The 27,015-nt window shown below is 39.2% G+C and overlaps 1 protein-coding gene across 1 annotated transcript in view; it reads left to right on the top strand.

Annotated features, from left to right (window-relative positions):
- fbn1 (fibrillin 1) overlaps positions 1-27,015 on the top strand; it is a 194,972-nt gene that overhangs the window by 164,637 nt on the left and 3,320 nt on the right. The window contains exons 50-64 of the mRNA XM_020938886.2: positions 2,295-2,450; positions 2,859-2,918; positions 4,019-4,138; positions 5,347-5,466; positions 6,310-6,432; positions 9,549-9,680; positions 10,066-10,191; positions 12,989-13,195; positions 14,202-14,327; positions 15,912-16,034; positions 19,137-19,253; positions 20,096-20,224; positions 21,653-21,772; positions 23,332-23,563; positions 26,240-26,417. Coding sequence (XP_020794545.2) covers positions 2,295-2,450; positions 2,859-2,918; positions 4,019-4,138; positions 5,347-5,466; positions 6,310-6,432; positions 9,549-9,680; positions 10,066-10,191; positions 12,989-13,195; positions 14,202-14,327; positions 15,912-16,034; positions 19,137-19,253; positions 20,096-20,224; positions 21,653-21,772; positions 23,332-23,563; positions 26,240-26,417 — 2,069 coding nt within the window. The remainder of the gene's footprint in view (positions 1-2,294; positions 2,451-2,858; positions 2,919-4,018; positions 4,139-5,346; positions 5,467-6,309; positions 6,433-9,548; positions 9,681-10,065; positions 10,192-12,988; positions 13,196-14,201; positions 14,328-15,911; positions 16,035-19,136; positions 19,254-20,095; positions 20,225-21,652; positions 21,773-23,331; positions 23,564-26,239; positions 26,418-27,015) is intronic.

Raw genomic sequence — 27,015 nt, 5'->3', positions numbered from 1 at the left:
AAGTGTTCATGGGAGTTTGATTTTGAACAAAAATTTAGAGTAATTAAGTTAAAAACTGTAGTTTGTGACTGTAATTCTATGTGACAGACAGTTTTTTAAGCGCACAAATCATCTCACCTGTTGTAGTTTCATGCAAGTCAGTTCTTTGTGGTCAGATTGTGTTAAAATAAAGCCCAGATTAAAGTCTAACTTGAGTAACAGAGCTTTTAACACAACAGTGCTTCCAGTTAGCATCACACCCACAGGAAATGTTGGCCAAATCTTCCTTAGTCAACTACAGCTCTACTCGCTTGCTAACCACCCTCACGTGTCTCTTTTAAGTCCTCACAGTTCAGCGAGACTCGTACCAGATGCTTTGAGCTAATTTTTGTGTGACAGTAAGTCAAACACACTAAGCATGTGGTGGAGTGTACATATACCTTCACCAGACCACTGCCCATAAATCTCGATGTAAAAACAGCTGAGAAATCAAGTTTTTATGGAGTTCTGAAACGCAACACGGGTCGGTTTTCCCTGCTTTGGCCCAGGTGTTGGGTCTAGGCCCAGGTGTGGAAAGCTACAGTAAGAAGTCCGATTATTTGTACAGTATTTAGTGAAGGCTATTCTCAACATGTGGTCCTCGTTACGACAATTCGCGCTGGGAAAACCGGCTTCAGAGCAAAAGAAACGCTGGTTGACCACTTTTCTCCCAGAAGTGCAAAATACTTAATAATTATTTACTCTGAAAATGTTGGAAGGTGACTGTGATTAATTTGGGGTAAGGGTAATTTTTTGGCTTTCCTGGATGTTTGGTCAGTTCTTACGCAAACAGGAAATGGTGCTTTCACTGTATGTTATTTGTACAGCAATGCAAAAATAACAGGAAAGCAAGAAGTCTGACATTGCTTTGACTCATATATTTAATATTTCAGACCAAAGGAAGCAAATGAAACTGCGTAGGTTAAAGGTGCACTGTGTAACTTTTCAGTTGTGGTCCATCACCTGCTTGTCTCTATGGATATGTTTAAACAAATCTACCTTACATTTTTAATTACAGATTTTTTTAGGTATTTCTGGGCTATAAAACCATCATTCTGATTGTGAGCGGGGTTGCCTCTCCACAGATCTGGCCAGTAACTTGGCCTATTTTGGTCTCCATGATGATAGAAAGGTTTTTTTAATCACTGTAAAGCGCTTTGTATTGCATTTTTGTATGAAAAATGCTCTATAAATAAAGTCTGATTGATTTGATCGATTGATTGTACAAAATCTTAGACAAAGCAAGAAAATCTCCATGGAGACCAGAAAAGTGACACAATGCACCTTTAAACGCAGGACTATTTTGAGTGTACCATTTTGCTTCTTGTTTTTGATTATGATAGAAGATACAGGACTGCAGTATTAATCACAATTGAATTAAAATCAATTAAAATCAAATAGAGGTAATTAGCAAATCACAAATATCCGGTCTTATTCTGCATAAAAACTACTCACCCTGTAGTTTATATCTGTACAAACTCTGAAGCTCTGAAATGTGATTCTTGTAATAGTTTGTCAGTTCATATTTCAGTAATATTGTCAATTCTTTAAAATGTGAGCTTTGAACAGAATATTATTATTAAAACGTAAAACACAAATGTAATCTCAATCTCAAACAAACTAACAAAAAAACACATAATTAGATATTTATTCCCAAATTGTTCAGCCTTATTGAAGTATAAAACCAGTTAAATTTCTATTAAATACTAAAATAGAAGGTCAGATAAATCATGATATACAACATATTTGATAAATTTGGTAAAATATATAACGAAATAAATATGCATACAGCTGCTTGTTTTTGATGGTCAGCCTCTCTAAGGTTCTGATTTCAACCAATCAATGTGAGGTTTTAGAAGAATCAGATGACTTTATTTACATTTTATAAGCATAAAAATATCAATGTATATGATGTTGATAAAAGAAAAAGAAATTATGATATTACCCAGTATAAATGTTGACATTTTGCTCACTCGTAGTTCCACTCCTAGCAAATGTTCCTCTTGTCTAAAGGTTGTTTTATGTAGCGTGGTCTATATATTGGTAAATTCAACTTTTATTGGTCAGTATAGCTAACATTAATTGCTCCTTTGTCCTTTTTAAAACAATTTATTTTCCTTATTTATTTATTTATTTATTATTTTCTTGTGTGTCCCTCAGAAGTTCTTTTATGTAGTGGTAAATTCAACTTGTAATAATCACTATACCTGTCATGTTTCTGTTCTTTGTCCATTTTAAAATAATTTGTTCATTCCTTTCTTATATTATTTCCTTAGACGTGCGCGTGGCCTACTGCTACACTAAGTTTGAGAACAGCCGCTGTACGACTCCAAAGGCCCAGAACACGTCGAAGGCCGAATGCTGCTGCACCGCCATGGCCGGACAGGGCTGGGGCAACCCCTGTGAACTCTGCCCCACCAAGGCTGACAAAGGTACAGAACTGATGCCAAGAACTTCAATTTAATACATTTTACTTTGGCATCAGCACTTTATAACACCTTGTCACTTTAAATAACTCACTTGAATCATGATGAATTACACTGATAGTTTAGATACCCTTGTGAGCTCTGCCCCACCAAACAGACAAAAGTACAGCATGGGAATTAGGCTTTTGGATTTAATATATTTCATTACATGACATTATAACATTCAACTGATCTTCAGATGTGTGGTGTTTTCCTTCTGGATATTTCATATAGAAATACAATACTGACTGCTTGACCTCAGCACATTTTAGTTTTATTTGTACTCTTTTTATTTTACAAAGGAATCAGGTGAAACATTGTTATGACATTTTATCTGTTTATTGTCTTTAACACGTGTTTTCTGTTATTTTTCAGAGTCTTACATTCTGCTGTGTCCCAATGAGGGCTATCAGCAAGGGCCGGATAACCCTGTAGGTATGTATCATGACGCTGAATTTATTTCAAATGTGTTTTTATTTCCAGTGGTCTATAGACTGGTAACAGTAAAATGTACCGTATTTTCCGAACTATTGAGTGCACCTGAATATAAGCTGCATCAACTAAATGTTAACACAGTTTTAAACTTGTACATATATAGACTGCACCTGAATATAAGTCACAGGTGTCCACGTCTTCAAGAACGTTTTTCAAGTTCGGGCCATTTGCTTTTATTGCTTCTGAAAACTTTTGTCGTCTTTTTTGCATTGAGTCAGTTCGTCACGCTGCTGTCACCAGAATCTCACCATCGACTCACTGATGTCGAGCTCACATGCAGCAGCTCGATTTCCTGCTTCCACAGCCACATCACTTGCTTTTACCTTAAAATCTGCGTCATCTGCATTTCTTCGTGTGTTTTCCATGAGGAGGGTGTGTGCATGAAGCACAAAATAACTGTTCAAAACACAATCAAACGAGCATCTTCCTCGGTGTATCACCCCCGTCTCTCCCCGCGCATGTCTCCTGCAGAAAGAGCCTCTGTCCTGTCTGTATCATGTCAGTGTCTTGGAGGATTTCAGCAGATTTCAGACTCTCCCGGGTGTGGGGTCAGCTGTAGCGATCAAGTATGAGTGGATGTCCGGCTACTGAAGTTTGAAACGTTTGTCCTCGTCATTTGCTCATACGAGGAAGACGTATCCCCCTCACTAATGTTCATTTAGCATCATAATGTATTTTATCACACAGCAATAAACTATTTGAGTGCACTGAGAGTATCGCTAGCTAGTGTAGCAGCTTCATGTGAACTCTAGATCCATGTGTGAGCCGCATAGACAGTGGCGTTTTCTGCACTCAGGCTGCGTGTATCCACTGTATTGATAAACCATAGACCGTGTATATGAATGGACAATGTGCCAAACAAAGAATCCGTCCATATCTTTGCCGCATCGTTTTATTAGCCGCAAGTGTGAGAAAAAAGTAGTCACTTATAGTCCGGAATTTACGGTATATTGTTATGTATATGGTATGTATATGTACACAAGTGAATATGCAGTACTGAATATGTACTTTATTATCCTGGTGTGCATTTTCTCCCACAGATATCGATGAGTGTCTGAATAACCCGTGTGTGAACGGTCAGTGCATAAACACAGACGGAGCGTTCCGCTGTGAGTGTCCCATTGGATACAGCCTGGACCACAACGGGGTCATCTGTGAGGGTAAGACTCTTAACGGGATATTTTATTCTGAGAAACAAAATACTGCAGATACTGTTTGTACAGAGCTAACAGAAATGGATTGGTACAATGACTCAGATTTTTATTATGTTGCTTTTGTAAAAGGAGTTTGTATTTGTTTTTTTTAGTTGTGTAATAGTATTTCTCTTTTATTTAACTACTACGTCATGACCATCTGTTACTTAGAAGTACTACATTGGCACAGAACCCATTGCACTTTTCCACAGCTGCATTATGTTTGTGTTGCATTCTACACCCTCAGCACTGACTCAACATCAAAAAATGTGCATAGATCAGGTATGTCCAAACAATGCTGCCCTCAGACCTTTTTTTTTTTTTTCCCAAGTTTCCAAGTAAATTGGTCTATTTTACCGTAAGCAATACTTTTTACTGCAATTATTTTTGGGGGCAGAATGTAACTTGCCGTAATAAACATTTAGTGTGCCCTATCGAGGGTCCAAGAATGACTAAAGGTCTGGTGGCTCAGTCTAACCTGTTATTATAAACACATATTTGAATTATTACTGTATTGACCACCAGTCTGTTGGTCCTTTACTGGTCTTCTGCTTCAGGGGCTTTTAACCTTTTTGACCTTGGGGCCTTTTTTTTTAAAAGTAATTTGGGACCTAGTCTCATGTTAAATGTTTTGTATTCCTCTGATTTTACTGCCCTTAAGTGGGTGCTCACTTTTGGCCCCATCCCTATGGTTAAAGGTGCACTTTTTGCTTAGAGCCTGTCACCTGTTTCTATGGATTTGTCATTTGCTCTACCTGGAATGTTTCACAGTATGGCATTAAACAGTTTTTCCTTCCATTTATTCATATGTAGGTAGTAGCTAAAAAATACCTAGAAAAACAGGTATTCGGACCAATGCATGGTCGCCTCTTTACAGATCTTAGCTATAACTTGGTCTGGTTTGGTCTCCATGAATATAGAAAGCTTTAATATCATACTGTGAAACATTCCAGACAAAGCAATAACATCTCCACAAAGAAAAGCATTTGACGGACCCTCCACCAGGAAAGCTACATAATGCACCTTTGAGAATCACCGCTTCTTTTACTGTTTTTCGATACCCAGCCCTTGATGGAAACCACAGTGCATAGGAACTACAGGAATGCATTACTTTACTGTTATTGACCGGTGCCCATAGTTGTGGTTAAGGAGTTTGTCTTGTCTCTCTTCTACAGACACCAATGAGTGTGACGTTGGTAATCCCTGCGGAAACGGCACATGCACAAACGTGATTGGAGGGTTTGAGTGTGCGTGCGACGAAGGGTTCGAGCCTGGCCCCATGATGACCTGTGAAGGTAAGAGAAATGCATTGTTTTTAAGTGCATTTTTTTTTTTTCTAATTATGACTAGGTAAACATGCATCCTAATTTTACATCTGTTAAGTAGCAGTTTGGGAAGAAAAGTAGAAAACAAAAAGTTGGAAAATAGAGGAAGTAGCTGTGAGTTCTAAAACAAAATCCTTTACCCTTAGAGAATTGTTTTGCAGAAAGAAGCATTTTTGTCCAAATCCAAATCCACTTTATTTATATAGCACATTTTACAAATAAAGCAGTTTCCAAAGTGCTGCACAGAGATTATAGATTAAGACAACAAAAAGGTAAATTGCTAAACTTTTGTCATACCAGTCCCAAAACAATAAAAACTGTAAAATTAAATAAAACCAAAAACCATAAAAATCATAACATAGCAGTAAATAAGTAAAATAGATTAAAAAAAAAAAGGATCAATTAAATAAATAAAAGACACAGAGGTCCCCACTACTGACTCTGTGTTAACAGCAAGAGAATAAAAGTGGTGTTTTGTGACAGTTTAAACACTGATTTAACAAAATAAAGGTGTTCCAATTCATTTTTCTTTGTCATATAATAACTAATGAGTAACTTAGGCATTTTTTTTGACCCTTGCAAAGATTATAGTTGCTAGGTAACATGCCTCTAAGCATATCGTCTCATATGTCTGACCAGGAAGAAAAATGATACTTGAAAAGAGTTTAGACAAGATTTTTAGTAAAATCTTAATTCTAATGAAAGAAATTAGTGGTCTAACCTGTCATATACACTTGAAAGTTTGGTTTGGTTATCTTTATTTTTATCTTTACTAAAAATTAATTATAAGTTTTAATTTTTATTTCTGTGTAGACATCAATGAATGCGCCCAGAACCCGCTGCTGTGTGCCTTCCGCTGTGTCAACGTCATCGGCTCTTATGAGTGTAAATGTCCCACCGGATACGTCCTGCGGGAGGACAAGAGGATGTGCAGAGGTAAGACAAAATATGATTCGACTTTTCGCCAATCTGGAAATGTCAGTTTTCATTACCATACCCATGTGATCAGCTTTATGTGGCGCTCCTATATTCTGCTAAATTGTCCGTATTGAGAATTTGTACCCATCTTTTAATGTTTCACTTCAAAAACATGTCTGAAGTTGGTTTAATTTGAATCCGAGTATCATTTGTTCATTAATTTTTCAAAATAAACCAGGAGTAACCAGGACTAAACAGGTCTAAACCAGGACTGAACCAGGACTGGGTGTTGGGACTGGCCCAGAGGTGCGCCCACGTAGACTGTCGGGTGATCAGGACTGAGACCGGGACCATACCGGGACTGAGACTGGGACTTAGACCAGGACCAGACCAGAATTGAGACCAGAAATGAGACCAGGACTGAGATTGTGACTAGACCGGAACCAGACTGGGACTGAGACCGGAACCAGACCGGGACTGAGACCAGAACGAGACAGGACTGAGACCAGGACTGAGACCAGGACTGAGACCGGTTTAGTCCTGGTTTAGTCCTGGTTTAGTCATGGTTCAGTCCGTATGCAGCGCAGTTTAAGTCATGGAAATGGGAAATGGCCGTTATCCATTTTTTCCATTATTCATTTAAACACAAAATCGAAAACTGAAAAAAACAAATCATTATCTGTTTTTTCATTTTGGTTTTGGAGACAAATAAAAAGAAGAAAATCGTTTTTCCATGTTTCCATTTTCTTATTTTTGGTTTTATATTGAAAAAATGAATGAACGAATGATACACGGATTAATTTACCCTGTAGTGAATATACCGGTCAAAACTGCGGTCACAGACCACAGGAGACAGTAGATGCTGTAAATTATATCTATTCCATGTTGTTATTGCCATGGTTCTGCAAACACTGGACATGTTTCAGTATAGTGTCAGTAAATTAAACAATACTCATAAATGATTTAAATTAGGATTCATAAATATAACAACATAATTATAAAAATACTTGAATAATCCTTACTTTGAAGTTATATAGGTTTTACTAGCAACAATATGATTAATATTTGGTTAATCTGCTGGTTACCTTTTCCGATATTTCTTGCCCAATATTAAAGGTTAACTATGTAACTTTTGCCATTTCTTTGTATCCATGGAGACGTTATTGCTTTGCGTGTTTTATACTATGTCATTACACATATCTTGCATTAATTCGATTACAGGTGTTTTTATTGCTCATTTACTCAACTAATCTGAACTGAAACTTGACCCGGTTGAGTCACCTGTTTGTCTCCATGGAGATAGTTCATTTTAATGCCATACCGAGTAATATTCCGGGCAAATTCCCATGAAATACTGTCACATCCACTCACAGATTCTTCAGTGCACTTCCTGGAACAAATCGTAGCTAACATATACAGCAGGGCTCTTCATTAGCGTTACATAACAGATATCGTTGAGCTATTGCTATCTTAAAACACTTTTTGGACCAGCCACTGTTTAGATTGTGTCTCATTTAGACCTCACTGTCCCCATGGAAACGCTGTATTTGCGGGGCGGTATGCAGGCAGCAGGGACCCTTCAGTGTCAGAATAGTCATTGTTTATTTGACATCACTCTAAACAGACCGCCATCGCACCGTTTCTACCACGGACTCATATTAGCCCGAGTTACGTCACTTACATTCACGTAACATGGCGTGCGCTGAGGTTTAGCAGCCAGCTCCAGCTTGTAATGTCTAGACTGGATTTAGGGTGCTTTAAGACCTGATATAGATTTGGGCTGGTTCCCTTCTAGTCCTGGTTCATCCTGTTCTAATCCTGGTTTAGTCTCGGTCTATTCTTGGATTATTTACATGTTAAGTGGTCCCAGTTGTAATACGTTATGCCAGTACACACAGAAACTTCCTATACTGTACATTATTTTAGGCTACTTTTAGAAAGAGCCTGGTTAAAACTGCATGGACTTTAAAAACATACAGGGGCACTTCTGTATTACAACCTGATGACTCACCAAAATATAAGTTTAATATATTAAAACGCAACACCAGGTACAGAATATCTGATACCAGTACTGATTAAACACTAACAAGGGTAGATAGTAGTTGTGTAAGAAAAAAATCAATTCAGTGATATATTGTGATAGCCTGATTCATCAACCGGTTTCACTCCGTGGAAACTGTTTGACCTCACAGCATAATGATTCGTTTGCTCGATGGTAGGCCGGGACTTTTTAATTTAACCAATCGCTGCTATTTGGTTTTGATGTATGTAATGTGCCAAATCCCTTGGGAAGAAGGACAGTAACGTCTTTCCCCTTGATAAAATTCACTTTGTTCCGGCTTTAAATCCTCGATCTTGGGAATCATTGCCAACACAGAATGTATGGCTTCGTCTACATCCATCTCGACCGCTTAGTTTGACGTCATGGCTTCACAGCTCTTCGCTGATTGGCCGGTGCGCGGTCTACAACCTCCGGGGTTCTTGCAAACCGTCCAGTGTATTCCGATTCCTGACCTAGTCGCCGGAGAGAAATGAAATTGAGTGAAGACACTAGGTGGCGCCAGCCTGGCTAGTAGATAGTAGGGGTGTAAGAAAAAAAATCTATTCAGTGATATATCGTGATACTTCATTGCACAATTCTTGAATCGATCCAAAATGCTTCCAAATCAATATTTTAGAATAGTAATTGTCACAAAAATGTGTTTGTTCTCATGATTTAAAAAAAATTATAAGACCAATTTCATACAGTGTTGTTCCTGAGAAGGTGTAGATAACTATATTATTAGAAGTAATTATCGATAGTCATTTTACATCATCCATTGTTTTAGTATCGGGATATATTGATTTGTGACATATATATCATGATATGTATTGTATCGTCCGACTCAACGCAATGCAATCTCTTTAAACCCCAGTTCGAGACTAATTAACATAAGAGTAATAAACTAAAACATATTCTTCTTGGATTTTTTTCCCCACTTTTCAACTTACTTCAATAATCACTTTTATTACTACGCACTTATGCACTTGTGGATTAAGAGCTGATGTCAAGTGAGTTTATCCACTGTGCCATCATATCTCTAAGCTGATGTTGAATATGTGGCGCTGGATAACATTGTATATTTGTGTTTTAGATCAGAACGAGTGTGAGGACCGTGTAGACGACTGTGGGAGCCGAGGCATGACCTGTAAGAACCTGATCGGGACCTACATGTGCATCTGTCCTCCAGGATTAACGAGACAGCCGGGAGGAGACGGCTGCACCGGTGAGTTATAATGAACAAGCCCATCATTTTATCATCATTTAAAGCTGATTTTTACCTAAATTTTAGTGTCTTAAAAACATGAAAATTTACTAGTGTATTTTAAACTGCTTCCAGTGGTCCAAAGTTATTCCTCACTTACCTTATGCCTTTTTAGAACATGCTCATAATTCACCGCAATGAGTTTGTAAGCACTTTTCACAGCTGCCAGAGACCAGGGCTAAGAGTTATATAAATATTTTGCTCAAATACATGGGAAAAAAAATCAGGTACAGAGCCTTTAATATTAGCACACTGTTGATCAGACACCACATTTGTAAACAAATGAATCAGCTGAATGATTAGTTTCCACGAGGAAATCTTAATCATATATTTGTTGTTGTTTCAGACCTGAACGAGTGCACGGCCAAACCAGGCATCTGTAAAAATGGCCGCTGTGAGAACACAGTGGGAAGTTATCGCTGTAAATGTGACCAAGGATACAACCCCAACCCCACACAGACAGAGTGTATCGGTGAGTACAATACTATAAACTACATTTCCACATGGATAACTTGGATGAATGCAGGTGATTTTCCATGTATTTTTATTCAATGCAATTCCCTTTTCTTTCACTGTTTTTCTTACATATCTACTCTCTCTGTTGATGGAATCTAGAGCTACAAATGCACTGATTGATATTTACTACCAGAATTCACAATTTGATAGAGTAGGATTCTTCTCACCACTTTTAAAGCCACACTTTGTATCTTTTTAGCAGGCTTGCATCTCCACAAACCTGGCTCTTATTTGGCCTGGTGGAGGACATATGAATTGGCATTGGCTGGAGAATTTGTTATAAAGTATGGTTTTAGCATTCTATTTTCATGGAATCATGCTGGTGATGTGCCACATCCAAAAAGTTACGTACTGTACTTTTAAAAATAAAATAAATGTGGGCATGGGGTTATTCTGAGGGCGCATAGACCTTTTTCTTTGCTTGACCTAATGCTTTTCTATGGCAAAATATCTGTGGAAATGTGTCCCTTATTTTCCACCAGCTTCATAAATCTGCCACATCACCAAATCTTCATCCAACATTGTCGACAAAAGACATATTCTGTCCACGAAGAATTTATCCACAACTATCAAGGTAAGAAAGATGAAAACATAAAGGCAAACAACGAGTAGCATTAGTGAACTACTCCTGAGCAAAACTAACCGTATGGTCATGAATAAAACATAAGTAATAAGTAATTCGTTAATAAGAATTTTGTGAACTCAGACTGAGTTCTTCTAGAGTTAAAATTAAAAATCGATTTCATGATGTAGATGTCAGCACAGACAGAGAGATTTGTGCAGTTTGAATGTTACAGATGTTTACCGATTACTGCACAGATCTCTCTGCCTATGCTAATATCTACATAATGAAATCGATTTTTAAATTTTAATTGTAGAATCAGTCTGAGTTTACAAGTTACTTATGTTTTATTCATGACCATAAGATTGGTTTTGCTCAGGGGTAGTTCACAAATGCTCGTCGTTGTTTGCCTTTATGTTTTCGTCTTTCTTACCTTGATAGTTGTGGATAAGTTCTCCATGGACATAAAATAGTAATAGACATTTGATTTTATGGCTTTGTGTGAAAAGCGGTTTATGTTATTGGGGTTAAAGTAGTTCTTTTTACCCAGTGAGACCTTCCATACCGACATCACTTCCCGTCTGACTCTTCTCTATCTTTGCCCTGATATGAGGAGGTGGTAAACTGGGTGAAAACACCACTGAGTCGGTGGAATCTGTGACTTAAAGACTCTATCTTTCCACACAGACTTTTGGTGGTTAAACTTATCTGAGACCGTCTAGACCTGGTTTAGACTTAGACTAGTTCGGTATCAGGGCAGGCCCCTCACTCCTTCACATCCACGATAACGAACCCTTGAACAATGTGGAGTCTAAGGCAAAACTGTAATTTAACAATTTATAGGTCACCTGTTTATACTATGGATGTACGAATCTTTTTACTGGCGCTGTACCGGATTTTCACAGTCTTTTAAAAAACAGAACTAGTTCATTTTAATTTGTTTGCAGTGGTCCAAAGTTATTCTTCACTTACTTTATGCATTCTGAGCATCCTAATTCTTCAAAAACATATCTGGAGTTGTTTTTTGTTTCATTTGCACATGTTTAACACACAAACCCTGCATATTTAGGCTGAGCTCTTCTCTCAAACTGAAAACACTCTGTTCTACCTTGTGATGTCATGTGGTGATGCAGGAAGTTCTCCACTGTGTTTTAAAACTCCACACACCTTCACTAGAATCATTTGGATAATTTCAGCTCTAGTATTGCCAATCTCAACTGAACAAAAGTTTAGATGGTTACTTGAAACTACCGCTTCCTGACATCGCAAGGTGGAACAGAGCATTTTGAGCTTTGGAGATGTAGACAGACTAATAAAATAAGGCTACGTTCAGATTGTAAGGCTTAATGCTCAATTTGGATTTTTTTGTGACATACCATTTTTTTTGCAAGGTCATTCACATTTCCAATTAAATGCGACTTGTATGTGATCGCCAATGTGAACTTTAAATGCCCCAAAAGTGTCCTGCATGCGCATTGGTGGACAGAGCGACATCATACGCAGCGAGAGTGCTCAGTGTTTAAGGAAGTTGCCTAAACGCTGGGCTTGTCTCACAAAATACGGTCCAATTCTTTGTAAAATGGATAGTTTACATGTCCACAGCTTCGTTTGTTTGAGTCTTTAGCCTCCTTGTATTTGGCTCGCACCCTCTTTATTTTTTGTTGACATTGGAGCCAGGACCGCCTGTAGCCGTGCTCGGCCATGTCTTTGGCAATCATTTCAATAACTGCCCCGATAAGACCCCTCCAATTTGTCCTGAATACAGCAATCCCCCCCAAATATGAATGAACTCACTAACCTCATTTTACCTCCATTGACTAGACTCCGAGCCTGACGTGTAGGTGAGATGAATGCGCCCTGGCTGTTCAGACTGAAGTCGCATGTCAAAAAATCAGATATGTATCAGTTTTATGAGCACATATCCAGGTGGCCTGGTTCCCATTTGAAAAAATCTGATTTGTGTCATTCAGACGGTCATTAAAAGATCAGATACAGGTCACAGGGGCAAAAAAATCAGATTTGGGTCACTTCAGGCTGCAGTCTGAACGTAGCCTAAGATTACTCAAACATGTGTGAATGAAAGAAAAGATGGCTCTCAAGAATCCATACAGGACCGTTAACTCAGACCTGTTCCCAGTATCTTGCGTACACCTCCTCCTCTAAACCCTGTTGTTTCTCTCTCCTGTCGCAGATAACCGTGAGGGCTTCTGCTTCACTGAGGTTTTGACCACACTGTGCCAGATGACCTCCAGCAACAGGGTCCAGGTCACCAAGTCTGAGTGCTGCTGTGACGGGGGCAGAGGCTGGGGCAACAACTGTGAGCTCTGCCCCCTCCCTGGAACCACACAGTACAAGAAGATGTGCCCGCAAGGTCCTGGGTTCACCACGGATGGCAGAGGTACAGATATATCACAAATATTATGTTAAAAAAGAAAATACTACTTAAAAAAAAGAAAATACAGTGCTAAAAAACAACACATCTTGCCTGGATAAAAATTATGTGGATTCACAATATTATCCTTTTAATTTAAATTTTAATATATTCTTTTGCTGATTAAAATAGTACTTTGTAGGATTTTTCTTCAATTCAGTTTAAACTTTTTTTTTTTATTACTTTTTTGTGCAAATAAAGCAGATGTCATAGAAGTAAAAAAAAAAAAAAATGCAATAATGTTATGTGACCATTTTCCCTTCCCCCAACCCCCCTGCCCATCACCCTCCCCCCCATTTCCAGAGAAAAGGAAAATAAATAATAGTATATAAATAATAAACAAAATAGTAATACATAAAAAAAAAATAATAATAATACAAAAATTATTCAGATTTAACTTTCTGTGTCCTCTGTTACCATAATATTCTACAATATAAATCCACAATATTTAATACTGAGTTCTACCTTTGGAATAAAACCTTGTGAATTAGTAAAATAAATCTTGTGAAATAGAAAATTGCCAGCGAACTTCCAACTTGGACAGAAATTATATTAATATCGGCTATTAATATTCAGTATTGAGTAACTGTTTTTTCAGTCATCAAGTAGTTTATCCACAATTACGCTACAAGTCTATATTTCAAAATAAGAGACTTTCACTGACACTGGGAAATACCGCGGAAATGTAAGATTAAGATCAGACAAATAAAATAAGAGAATGAATAATATAGGGTCTCTATCGTGTCATCTTGATGGGAAAAACACAGATTCTTTTGACCAATCTTTGGTTTGTGTACTGTAAACAAACCACCAGTAATAAATCCTTCAATGGGTGAAAAATACGACCTTAAGACACTTGGAAGCTGCAACGGAAATGCCCCATAAATTATGACAAACTGTTCCAACTGTAGACTGCTTTATTCCTCCAGTCCTAAACCTTTTGGGGGTAATGTTTGCTGTTTTGTTTTTTCAGATATTGATGAGTGTCGAGTGATGGGAAACCTGTGCAAGAATGGCCAGTGCCTCAACACTGGGGGCTCCTACAGATGCGTCTGCAATCCGGGCTACACCGTAGACATCACCGAGACGCAGTGTGTGGGTAAGAAACCAGGACTGAACCAGGACTCAACCAGGACTCAACCAGGACTCAACCAACACTAGGAATTGACCAGTGTTTTTCTTTTTTTTGTTTTTTTTCTTTTCATGGCCAATGCGAGTACCTATATATATGTATATATTTTTATCTAGATTAATCGATTGCTGATAAACTCTGCCAAATATATAAGGTAGTTTTTGATCATAGTTTTTGATGATTTTCCCAAGATCAGTGATTCCCAAAGTGCGGTCCGCGGCCTCAGAGGCATTGCAGTGGGGTCCCCAAATTTTGTCCACATGAGTATAGCAGAAAATAGAGTTTTAAAGTAACTTAACATAATTTGCATCATTTACCTCTTTAAAGTATAAAGTATAAGTCAGTATCAGTATAAAGCCCACAGACATTATGATATGTACGGTTAGTATGCAAATTGGAAAGGAAAACATTACATTTTTATAACAGGGGCCCATACAGTTTTCAGATAAATAGGGGACCACAGCTCTGCAGACTTTGGGAATGACTGCCCTAGACTATATGATTTCTAATAACTAAAAGCTCAGTTATAAAGCTCAGCTAAAGTGCTGTAGCTGCTCTACAGAATAAAATTATACGAACAAATATTTCAATAGTGAAGTTTTATATCCACAGCCCTGAGTCTTTCCAAACCTGTACCAGAGCAGTCGTCACACTTTCTGCAGTGGTGTTCAAGTTTTTTCAGCCCAAACTTAATAATCAATCAAACTTTATTTATAAAGCACTTTTTAAGTGCTAAACCTGGACCAATCCAGAAGTGAACCAGTGCTGAACCAGAACTAGCCTGATTCATGAACCGTTTTCACTTCATAGAAATGATCTGACCTCGCAGTGTTAGAATTCATTTGCTTGACGGTAGACGGGTACTTTTTTTCATTTAACTAATCACTGCTATTTGGTCATGACATATGTAATGCGCCACTAACAAGGCTAACTGGTATATTAAGCTTTTCCCAAATCCCGTAGGAAGAAGGACAATAGCGTCTTTCCCGTTGATAAAATTCCCCAAACATTCTCTTTGTTCCGGCTTTAAATTCTCAATCTCGGGAATCATTGCCATCAGAGAATGTATTCGCTGATTGGCTGGTGCCCGAACTCACACATCCAGGGTTTTTGCAAACTGTCCAGTGTATTCCAATTCCTGACCTAGCCACCAGAGAGAAATGAAATGAAACCAGAGCTACACCAGGACTGAATTTATAATAGTCTAAACCTGGATTAACTCAAGGCTGCTTTAAGTATAAACCAGGACTAAACAAACACATCTAACTTAAACCAGGACCTCACAGACACCTGCGAACTGGACTAGGATCAGTGCAAGGGTTGGACCTGGACACTTACACTTTATGGACTGTTTCAAGGTTTGTTCCTCCCTGTGTCTTTCCTGTGTCTTGTAAACAAAGATCAGAGTTTGTGGGTGGACCTGCCACACAGCTCTGCCTGAATCATCAGGTCCTCATGAGGAATGTCTGGACATCAGATCAAAGCTGTGTCTCACTTGTTTTTTTTTTCCTCTCTCTCTATCTCTCTCTCCTTCCCTCCCCCTCTTTCTAGATGTGGACGAGTGTATCCAGGCTCCTAAACCGTGTAACTTCATCTGTAAGAACACAGAGGGAGGATATCAGTGCTCCTGTCCTCGAGGATACATCCTGCAGGAGGACAACAAGAGCTGTAGAGGTAAACATACAAATACACGAGACACACATACACACAAATACACACAAATACTCTATACATGTGGAGACGCATGGGCTCGATCTCATTGACCACATCAGGCCAGACTGATATCTAGCTCTCTGAATTGAGTTCTGCACATTCTGTTCACATTCAGTCTGTCATGGCTCTTCCTGAAAGCGATCAGGACCTATCGGAACGGTTGATGTTGCCATGTTTGTCTTGGTTCGCTTATGAGCTGCTCTGTGATTGGTCCAATTTCTGTCCCAAAAGCAGGAAGGCCTAAGATAGATTGTGAGTTTGTGAGCTTACAATTATTGCGATTATTCTTTCTGTTGCACAAGGTTAAGATCTAGTGTAACTTGTCAAAAATACCCCAATCACCCAATGTAGATCACGCTTTAGCACCAAGAATATGATATAGCCCAGTTCTGCTCAATAGATCTGTTTCTATTAAGACTTTTACATAAATATTGTGGTTTATAATTAATAACATGTGAAATAATGATCTATGTATGTTTTAGTTTAATACTAAAAATATTTTAAAAGCATTCATTGAATTGGGGGTTTTCATTATCTGCAAGTCATTATCAAAATGTCAAGAAATGAAGTCTTGAAAGCTTCATGATTCTGATTCTGATTCAATAGTCACATAAATAATAACTTGCAGAAAGGCTGTGATCTTTGTCAAAAGATTCATACTTGGACAGACTCAGGCCTGGTCTCTAATCTAGTCTCTGGACTGAACTCTGGTCTTGTCTCTGGTCTGGGCTCTGGACTGGTCTCTAGTCTGGTCTCTGGTCTGGTCTCTGGTCTGGTCTCTGGTCTGGTCTCTGGACTGGACTCTGGACTGAACTCTGGTCTTGTCTTTGGTCTGGGCTCTGGACTGGTCTCTAGTCTGGTCTCTGGTCTCTGGTCTTTTCTCTGGTCTTCTTTTCTCTGGTCTGGTCACTGGTCTTGTCTCTGGTCTGGTCTCTAGTCTTGTCTCTGCTCTGGTCTCTGGACTGGGTTCTGGACTGGACTCTGGTCTGGTCTCTGGACTGGAATCTGGACTGGACTCTGGTCTGGTCTCTGGTCCAGTCTCTAGTCTTTTCTCTGGTCTTGTCTCTGGTGTGGTCTCTCGTCTGGTCTCTGGACTGGTCTCTGGTCTGGTCTTTGGACTGGTCTCTGGTCTGGTCATTAGTCTTGTCTCTTGTCTGATCTCTGGTCTTGTCTCTGCTCTGGTCTCTGGACTGGGTTCTGGACTGGATTCTGGTCTTGTCTCTGGTCTGGTCTCTGGACTGGACTCTGGACTGGACTCTGCTCTTGTCTCTGGTCCAGTCTCTAGTCTTTTCTCTGGTCTTGTCTCTGGTGTGGTCTCTCGTCTGGTCTCTGGACTGGTCTCTTTGTCTGGTCTTTGGACTGGTCTCTGTTCTGGTCTTTGGACTGGTCTCTGTTCTGGTCTCTGGTCTGGTCTCTGGTCTGGACTTAGGTCTTTTCTCTTGTCTGGTTTCTAGTCTTGTCTCTGGTCTGATCTCTGGTCTTGTCTTGTCTGCGGTCTTGTCTGTGGTTTGGTCTGTGGTCTGGTCTGGTCTCTGGACTGGTCACAGACACAGACCATCTGGAGCCCCTCTGTGTCCGACCTGTTTGTGAGTCCAAACAACTGTTGTTCATATTTCAGACGAGCTTTCATCTTTATTTACACAAGACTTTAGCTTCTCCTCACTCGCTCTTTGTTCTGCCACAGAGACGTTTACAAGTCAATGACAGAGAAGACCTCAGCGTGTATAACCATCTTTCATTTAAAACGTGTTCCATTTCAACAAACATGCCGTGGATTAGTTACGCTTCGAGATTGTGAAAACATACTATGTGATAATTATAGGTCTTTTAGCGCTATTTTTAGTCGTACATAAACAGGAAGTAGATTTGAGTTGTAATCTTTGCCTTTATTGATGCCATTTTATGCTACGAATATTATTTAGAGTTTTATTATGAATCAGAATGTAATTTGTAAATCAATAAAGTATGATGAAAACTTAACTCATAATGAACAATTCACAAATGACAAATAATGCATTCAAAATAATATTGTCACGGTATGAACCTCATGGTACGATATTTATTGTGATATCATGGGAAAGCTCACGATTAGGGATGTAATAATATCCAAATCTCTCTGTACAATATTTTCACAATATACATCTCATCGTACGATATTTATTACGATATTTTGTAGAGGGTAACAAAACTGTGAATATGCTACTTTTTCCTCTTAAAATGACAAGACTTAATCCAAAGAACTAAGACTTGAAAGTGCTTAGAACTGTTATTTCTTCATGTAGTCTGAACTGAAATGGAGCAAAGGATCATGGTCTATGTAGTTCCCTCTGTTTTTTTAGCTATAGCTGCACCATAACTCTTAATTTAAGCAAAGAGACTTGTAATTTGATATTATTGTGAAAACTTTGACGATACGTTATCATGATATTTCGGTTATTGTTACATCCCTAATTAAAAATGATTAGTTATTTAGTAAGCAGCTTAGTAATTTAGTAGCTACTTATTTAAGGGTTAAGTAAGGAGAATTAACTACACACACCAACTCCTTCTTAATAAACTATTATGAATAAAGGATTTCTTAAAGGTGCATTGTGTAACTTTTTTGGTGGAGGGTCTGTCTAATACTTTGCTTCTTGGAGATGTTATTGCTTTGTCTGGAATATTTCATGGAGACCAAACCAGACCAAGTCACTAGTAAGATCTATGGAGAGGCAACTCCGCTCACAGTCAGTCTTTTTTTTTTTTTTTGTTATTTCTGAGCTATAAAAGTATACAATTTAATAAATATAAGGGTGAGTTTGGAACATTCTAAACGAAGCAATGACATATCCATAGAAACAAGCAGATGACAGACCCCCAACCAAAAAAGTTACCTAGTGCACCTTTAATGCTGAATAGGAAGTATAGATAATAAACATTTTGGTCACCTGTAATGTACAAAATATAACTAATTTCATTAAATGAACACTGATTGCCATAAAGTCAACAGCAGGAGAATCTGGAATAAATGGACTTGAAGTGATGTGACTTTTTACGCCTTATTTTTCACTTGTTTGTTTTCAGATCTGGACGAATGCTCAACGAAGCAGCACTACTGTCAGTTCCTGTGCGTGAACACGATCGGAGGCTTCACCTGTAAATGTCCCCCAGGATTCACCCAGCACCACACATCCTGCATCGGTGAGTCCAGTCCGGCTTTGTTCTTTTTGTTTTTACTTTATAGTTGAGTGAATGTCATTTGTAAAAGTTTTTTTTAAAGTTGTTTTCTCAGTGTAAAGTTTGCCATTACAATGATGACAAGCTGTTCTAGCCAACCAACTAAATGTTTCTAATTGGCCCATTGGATCATTTTGTATCGGACTGAACCAGGACTGGACCAGGACTGGACCAGGACTGAACCAGAACTGAATCAGGACTTAACTAGGACTGAACCTTTACTAAACCAGGACTGAACCTAGACTGAACGTGGACTGAACAAGGATCAAACCAGGACTAAACCAGGACTGACCAAGACTGACCCAGGACTAAACCAGGACTGAACCAGAACTAAATCAGGACTAAACCAAAACTAAACAAGGACTGAACCAGGACTGAACCAGGACAAAACCAGGATTAAACCAGGACTAAACTAGGACTAAATGCGGACTGATCCAGGACTGAACCAGAACTAAATCAGGACTAAACCAAAACTAAACAAGGACTGAACCAGGACTGAACCAGGACTGAACAAGGACTGGACCAGGACTAAACCAGGACTAAACCAGAACTAAACTTCTTTTGTCCAAAAAGCTAAATGAAAATGTTCCTGATTGAACCATTGTATTTTTGTATTTTTGTAATATTTGGAGTTGTGTAGGTATTGTCCATCCTTTTTCCTAAAACAGCTTATAAAAGATCAAAAAATAGACTGAAGACGATGCTGTCTGTTCCACTAATTGTAATCGTTCTGTATAATTTTATCTCATCATTGGTTTGATCTCTGCACCTTCTCTCCTCTCACGACCATCTCTTCTCTTTTATAGATAATAATGAATGTGCCTCTGACCCAAATCTGTGCGGATCCAACGGCGTCTGCCAGAACACTCCGGGAAGCTTCAACTGTGACTGTCAGCGCGGATTCACCCTGGACCCCAACGGACAGGGCTGTGAAGGTAAGAGGAATAACAATAATGACTAGGGATGGACTGAGCCGATACTGAAACCTGCTGAATGAGCTTCCAAATATCAGTTCAGATGTCGTAGTTGGCCCAGATGTTTTAAATTTTATTTATTTATGTTCTGTAGTTACTTGAGGGATTAAAATTAGTTACATAACACATTTGAGTTTTGTTTTATTTTAGTTTACTTTAAAGGAAATTAATGTTGTCTCTGCACTGGTAATTGTTGGTATCAGGTCTCAGCAGATACTTAAACCCACAGTATCGGAATTGGTATTGGAACTGAAAAGGCTGGACCAGTGTATCCCTATTAATGATCCGGTAAATTGCACTTTATCAGAATCAGAATCAGAATTGATTTGTCATTTCAGTATAAAAACACATCAAAATTAAACACTGCACTCAGGTCCAGATCAACAGCAGCTTAAATAATAATAATAATAAGAATAAATAGTTTAAAATGTCTGTCAAATACAGTTTAAAATGTGTTGTTGGTGGTTTATAAGCTTGTTTATAGTCATAACTGATTCACTTTCCACTGATACATTTGCAAACACAGCTGCCCTCCCCATTAGCTCTTCTGGCCATCACCAAAACTCACTCTCACTCCTCTTTAAATAAATAAAATAAGATAAAAAAGCACACAACATCGTGTCAGTCTACACTATCCACAAGTCAGATCTGATGGATTTTTTGTTGTCATTTAACTGAGCCACTGTTGCACGACCAGAGTTTTTTTTTTTTTTTTGCTCATGGTTTGACTTCAGCCATATTGACTTAGACTTAGACCAACTTTATTGATCCACAAGGGAAATTATTTGGACACAGTAGCTCACACGTCACAATATAATATAATGACAAAGAGCAAAAATATAAATGGTGATGATAAATTCTAAATAAGTAGCAAAAAAAGACAGCAAGAGACAGGTGTCAAATAAGGCATAATTATATAAATGTAAATGTACTGTAAAAAATAAAATAGAAAGATAGGGTTATTTGTTACATAAGGGTGAGTTGTTGTACAGTTGTAGGGAGTATTATCTGTCCCTCTATAGTCTGGTCCAGTGGGTGAGCAGGAGTGTCCGTGATAGAGAGCAGTTTGACCAGTGTCCTTGTGTCCGTCACTGTGACAAATGCCTCCAGCTCACAGCCGATCGATCACATGACCAGATTTATGGATCAGTTTGTCGATCCGCCCAATGTCCCTTTTACTGGTTGATATTGAACTCTCCCTAGCCACATTATTTGTCCAGTCAAAATATAAATAATGTATTATCAATTCAAAATTAAGTCTCTTTTCAAGACATCTGTGTGGCATATATTGTCTCCAGTATACTTACATTTGATTGATTGACTTCTGTAATGTTAAGCACCTGAATATCAGAGGCATTATTGAGTTCTTGTGTTGTGTCGTGTGTTCAGACATGGACGAGTGCAGCGGGAATCACAGATGTCAGCACGGATGTCAGAATCTGGTGGGAGGCTTCCGCTGCAGCTGCCCTCAGGGATACCTCCAGCACTACCAGTGGAACCAGTGTGTGGGTGAGTCCAGTCACATTAGGCACAATACGAAAGAAAATCAGCAGTCAATACAGTTAAAATTTTAATCTGAGGGTAAAAGTATGGACAGACATGATAGATACAGTGCAATTAGTATTTTTGGCTGAACTGTATCATCCAATCAAGTTCTGGTTCAAAAAAATCATCAACCTAGCTGTCACTCTCGCCACACAAGAAGAAGGTGGGTTTCTTCCTGGGACTCCGGTTTCCCCCATCAACCCAAAACATGCACAATAGGTACAACAATCCAGTGAAGGTAGTCCTGGCTAAGACTAGCTCAGGACCTGGAGATGGGTCCCTCTGCTCCTAACAGGTCAAATGCAGACAACAATCTTTCCTACAGGGACAATACATATATATTCTTGAACCTTAACCATGACCAAGATGTTGATGTAATCTTTAGTTGTTTTAAATCATCTAAACCAGTGTTTCCCAAACTTTTTTTCTGGGGACCCACATTTTAAAAGTTACAAACCTTCGTGACCCAAGTCAATAGACATTATTCCTAAATCACAAAATAAAGGTGGATTTGACCATTATTGAACATTAATGAGGATATTTTATATTATTTTGACTGAGTGATCGTGTCTCTCTGAACAATTAGTATTACTCAAGTTTTAAACAATGAAAAACAGTATTTGAACCAGCAATAAAAGGATCCATAAGTCGCCTATTTGGACGTTAAATGTAGCCCATTTCTTTTTCTTTTCAACATTCAATTGAACCAGCATTGGAACAAAATATTCAATAAAATAATTGCAAAAAGATTAGAAATTAATTATACAAAACATGTCTTAACTTTTCAACATTTCTAAGGAGATAGGTGCGTTTTTGTAGCTTGTTCCAGTCCGAGGAAATGGAGGAGAGCACAACAGGCATTTCAAGCACAGCATTCAGTTTCTTCATTTTTGTGAGCACAGAAAATCCCAGTTCACACATATATGTATCTCTCATGTGTCAGAACTGTATATTGCAGACCTACATGCAGATCGTGACAAGGCGACCCGAAAAAAATCCCTTGCGACCCACCTAAGAGTCTTTGGGAAACAATGATCTGAACAATGTAATGGAATATTTGATCAAAACATGCAGTGAAGAAAAATCCACCATGTGCATATAGCAGCTAAAGGTTGTACCCAGGTTAAAGGTGCTGTACACTGACTTTAAAAACATGATAAAAACAACTAGCTCATTTTAAATTGTTTGCAGTGATCCAAAGTTATTCCTGTCTTACTTGTGCGTTTCGAGCATCCTAATTAGATGTAGACAGCACACAACGGACATATTTTTAGCTCAGATACATGGGAAAAATCAGATACATGACTTTTAAAAATAATATTAACCTGTTGGGAGGTGCTGGTTATTCAAAATAATCACTCCTGTTTGTTTCTATGCACTTATGGACTAATTGCCTCTAAAATAACCCATTACTCCAAGCTCCTCTAACAATCTCCTTTAGTAACAGAATTTCCCACTATTGTCTTTGCCCTTTCACTGTATTGACCCGTGCTTCTTTGTTTACTTCCTGCGCTGGGTCCCAGATGAGAATGAGTGCCTGAATACGCAAATCTGTGGCGGAGCTTCGTGCCATAACACTTTGGGGAGTTTCCGTTGCCTCTGTCCCACCGGCTTCAACTACGAGCAGATGTCTGGAAGCTGCAGCGACGTGAACGAGTGCTCCACCTCCACAAACCCATGCAAGTTTGGCTGCTCCAACACAGAAGGGGGCTACCTGTGCGGATGTCCAACGGGGTTCTTCAGAGCTGGACAAGGGTAAGTGTGCGGAGATGGTGATGATTCAAACTGTCAGTATAAAAGCCTAGCGTAAAGATGTTGTAGTGGGGTGTGGAAGACTTGTTTGACATTTTAAAGGTCCTATATTACGCAAAATTTACTCTTTTAGCTGTGTTATAATGTTGTTAGCTCATCAAAAACGTACACACAGGCGTGTAGTGGGCGTGGTACGTGGAGGTACACCGTCCAACCACTTCTCCCGAGATTTAAAAAAATTACAAATATAAAATAGCTACAACTTAAAGGTTGTATAGAGGATTTTCCAAGGAACGAGAAATCCAGCGACTGTTTGTCCTTTTTCAAATGTTGCGCATGCGTGAAACCACCCCCCCTCCCCTACAGCTCCCTACGTAGAAACGCCTCCTCCCGCCTCCTCCTTACGCCCGAAACAGGTTTGTTTACAGCCGGTGCGCTGCACATGACTTGTAAACAACTAACTACAGTGTTGGTTAGGCAAGGTGGAGAAGAGCGGAGCAGGGAGCAGGGAGAGGAGAGGGGAGCGGTGCCCGGAGATTCCGTGCCCGGAGAAGTGAGGAGCAGGGGGAAGAGCGGATCGGGCAGCGGGGAGAGGAGCAGGAAAGGGGTGCAGAGAAGGTTGCGCGGAGATTCAGTGCGAATGAACTAGCTACAACACACAGCAGCAAGCGGACTCTTTCTTTGCATTGAAAATTACGTTTTCAGACATAGGATATCGCTTTCATGTCCTGAAAAACGTTTGTCTAGCTCTTGGAAATAAAGTACGTTTTCATAATAAGCAGAAGTGACCTGTCCAGGAGTAATTTGGCGACCAATGCGTCAGTCTTTAGACCCTGCGTCTGCTTCAGTCGCGCCATCGCTGGAATGAATCTTCAAGAATCACCTTAGTTTGGCTTCGCTGCTTTTCCCCTTGTCTTCTTCTTTCAGCAATCTCAAAAACAGACTTTCTTTTGCGGCTAACTGCTCCTGGATTCTTGTCTGCCATTGCAACAAACTTTGTGCTAACTGCGAGGAAGATATAGGTCAAAAAAAGCCGCTAAGAACTGTTGCGTTGGTGGAGTAAACAGCGTCTGTGCGGCTTGCGTCTGTGGACTGCGTGACAGGTGTACGTAAACCACGTACCGGCGGCGCGCAGGCAAGTCAGTTACACTAGAAACGTAGGGAGATTGATTGACAGCCTGTCAGCTAACAGATAACGAGGCAGTGTCGTTATCTATTGGCAAATGTTTAGCTGGCCCCACCACGTCCAGAGTTGATGAATTTTTATTCTCTTTTTTTTGGTCATCATAATTACAAGGCTACTGCATCTCTATAATGCTATCATTGACAATTTGAAACAAAAAAAATCCTCCATACAACCTTTAAATGTCAAACCGGAGCTATTGGCAATGGTGAAAACAAACTGCATAGGCTCATGATATCTGCAGTACTGTCCTATAGTGACCTGAGATATGAGGGAACCAGGACGGAACCAGGACTGAACCAGGACTGAGTATCGGGATGGGCCTGGTGTGCCCATGTAGACTGTCAAGTGACCACAGGCGAAAGGCCCGGCGCAGAGCTCTGTGCCCCACGGAGCTTAGCCATCGCCCGATCTCGCTTTGCGGACACCCTCTAGGCTCTCTCTCTGTCAAGTCCAAGATTAGTCCTGATTTAGTCCTGGTTTAGTCAGGGTTTAGACCTGGTTCAGTCGTGGCTCAGTTTTGGTTTTAGTCCTAATTTAGACCTGGTTTAGACCTAGTTTAGTCCTCCTGGTTCAGTCCTGTTTTAGTCCTGGTTCATGTGTTGTAGTCTATGATTTATGTTCTGTATTTGATTATGAACGGCGTTAATGTTAATAACATGATTCCACATCATTTTGAGTTAAAAAAAAAACATCAAAGACTACTGATTTTTAGTGGGCTGGCACCTTTATGCACTGATTTTTATTTTTTATTTTTAAAGGTAGGTAAGTGGGCGGGGTTCATCACATCGATGATGTCATGAATCGCATACCCCCACTTTAAAAATCCCCACTACACTGCGTACACGGAGTTAGGTTTCAGAAGACAGATCAGAAAGTAGAATAATATGGGCCTTAACTTTCTTATTTTATGTAGTTGTGAGGAATTGTTTATTTATCTGTCCTTTCCATAATGGTGACACATTTAGTTGCAATTGATGTTTATTATTGTATCCAAAGATTGAACACAACTTTAACACAAAATAATACTCAAGTAGAAGTAACTTTTCAAGTATTTCAATGAGTAAATGCAAAGGTTACATCACACAAAAAGCAAAGTATAGATGACATGGTTAAGTGTATCCAATATTCTACTGAACAACACTGCTACAAAAACAAACTTCAGTTCAAACCTGCTTTCTCAGTAACACACATTAAATAAACTAGTCTACCTTTGCTATGCCCAAAATGTCTTTGAAGTATTTCCACCAAAATTCAGCCAGACTGAAACCAGACCTGCTCAACAATTTGAGACTTTTTCCACCAAAGAAATATTCCCAATACAAAGTTAAACACATTCAGAAAAAAATGCTTACTGTTGAAAAAACTAAATTCACTGAAGAGAAAGTATGGTCCCTATTTGCCTATTTAGAGTTAGTAGTTCCTTAGTGTTTCTTACATTGAGATGACGCGTAGATTCTTCAGTGAGTAACCACACTGTCCCCTGTTGGTTGCAGACACTGTGTCTCTGGGCTGGGTCTCTCTGGTGGGGTCTCCGCTCCGGGACAGGAGGGTGAAGAGGACGAGAACTCTCTGTCTCCTGAGGCCTGCTACGAGTGTAAGATCAACGGGTATCCAAAGAAGGGACGCCAACGCCGCAGCACCAACTCCACAGAGGACCAGCTGGACAATGAGGTAACTAGTGCTCATTTAGTAAACAGCACCCACTTATGACTTCTACAAGATATATATACACATACACACGAATACACATTTTGTTTTGTACCTAAAAATGAAGCAATAATAACAATAAACATAAATATTAAAGCCACAGAGTCAAAAGTCTATCCTTTGTGCCCGTCCAAAGTCTGGCTAAGTAAAGGCCCACAGCTTTGGGGCGACAGTAGCTCAGTTGGTAGAGTCATTGATTAAGCTGCCAAATCCACTGACTCACAGGTTACCGATACAATTCCAGCTCCCACAGATGAATGCTGTCATTGTGTTCTTGGGCAAAACGCTTGTGTGAAAGGGTGAACAGTTGAGTTAGTCTGATTCATCAGCCGGTTTCACTTCATAGAAACCGTCTGACCTCACAGTCTTAGAATTCGATCGCTTGACTGTAGGCGGGTACTTTTTTTCATTTAACCAGTCGCTGCTATTTGGTCGTGACGTATATAATGCACCGCTAATGGGGCTAACTGGCAGCTTTTCCCAAATCCCGTTGGAAGAAGGGCAATAACGTCTTTCCCCTTTATTAAATTCACTAAACATTCTCTTTATTCCGGCTTTAAAT

The sequence above is a fragment of the Boleophthalmus pectinirostris genome, unplaced genomic scaffold, assembly GCF_026225935.1.
Source record: "Boleophthalmus pectinirostris isolate CB_2022bp ecotype Guang Dong unplaced genomic scaffold, ASM2622593v1 HiC_scaffold_19, whole genome shotgun sequence".
In the NCBI taxonomy this organism is placed as follows: domain Eukaryota; kingdom Metazoa; phylum Chordata; class Actinopteri; order Gobiiformes; family Gobiidae; genus Boleophthalmus; species Boleophthalmus pectinirostris.
This window is presented reverse-complemented; position numbering and strand designations above follow the sequence as displayed.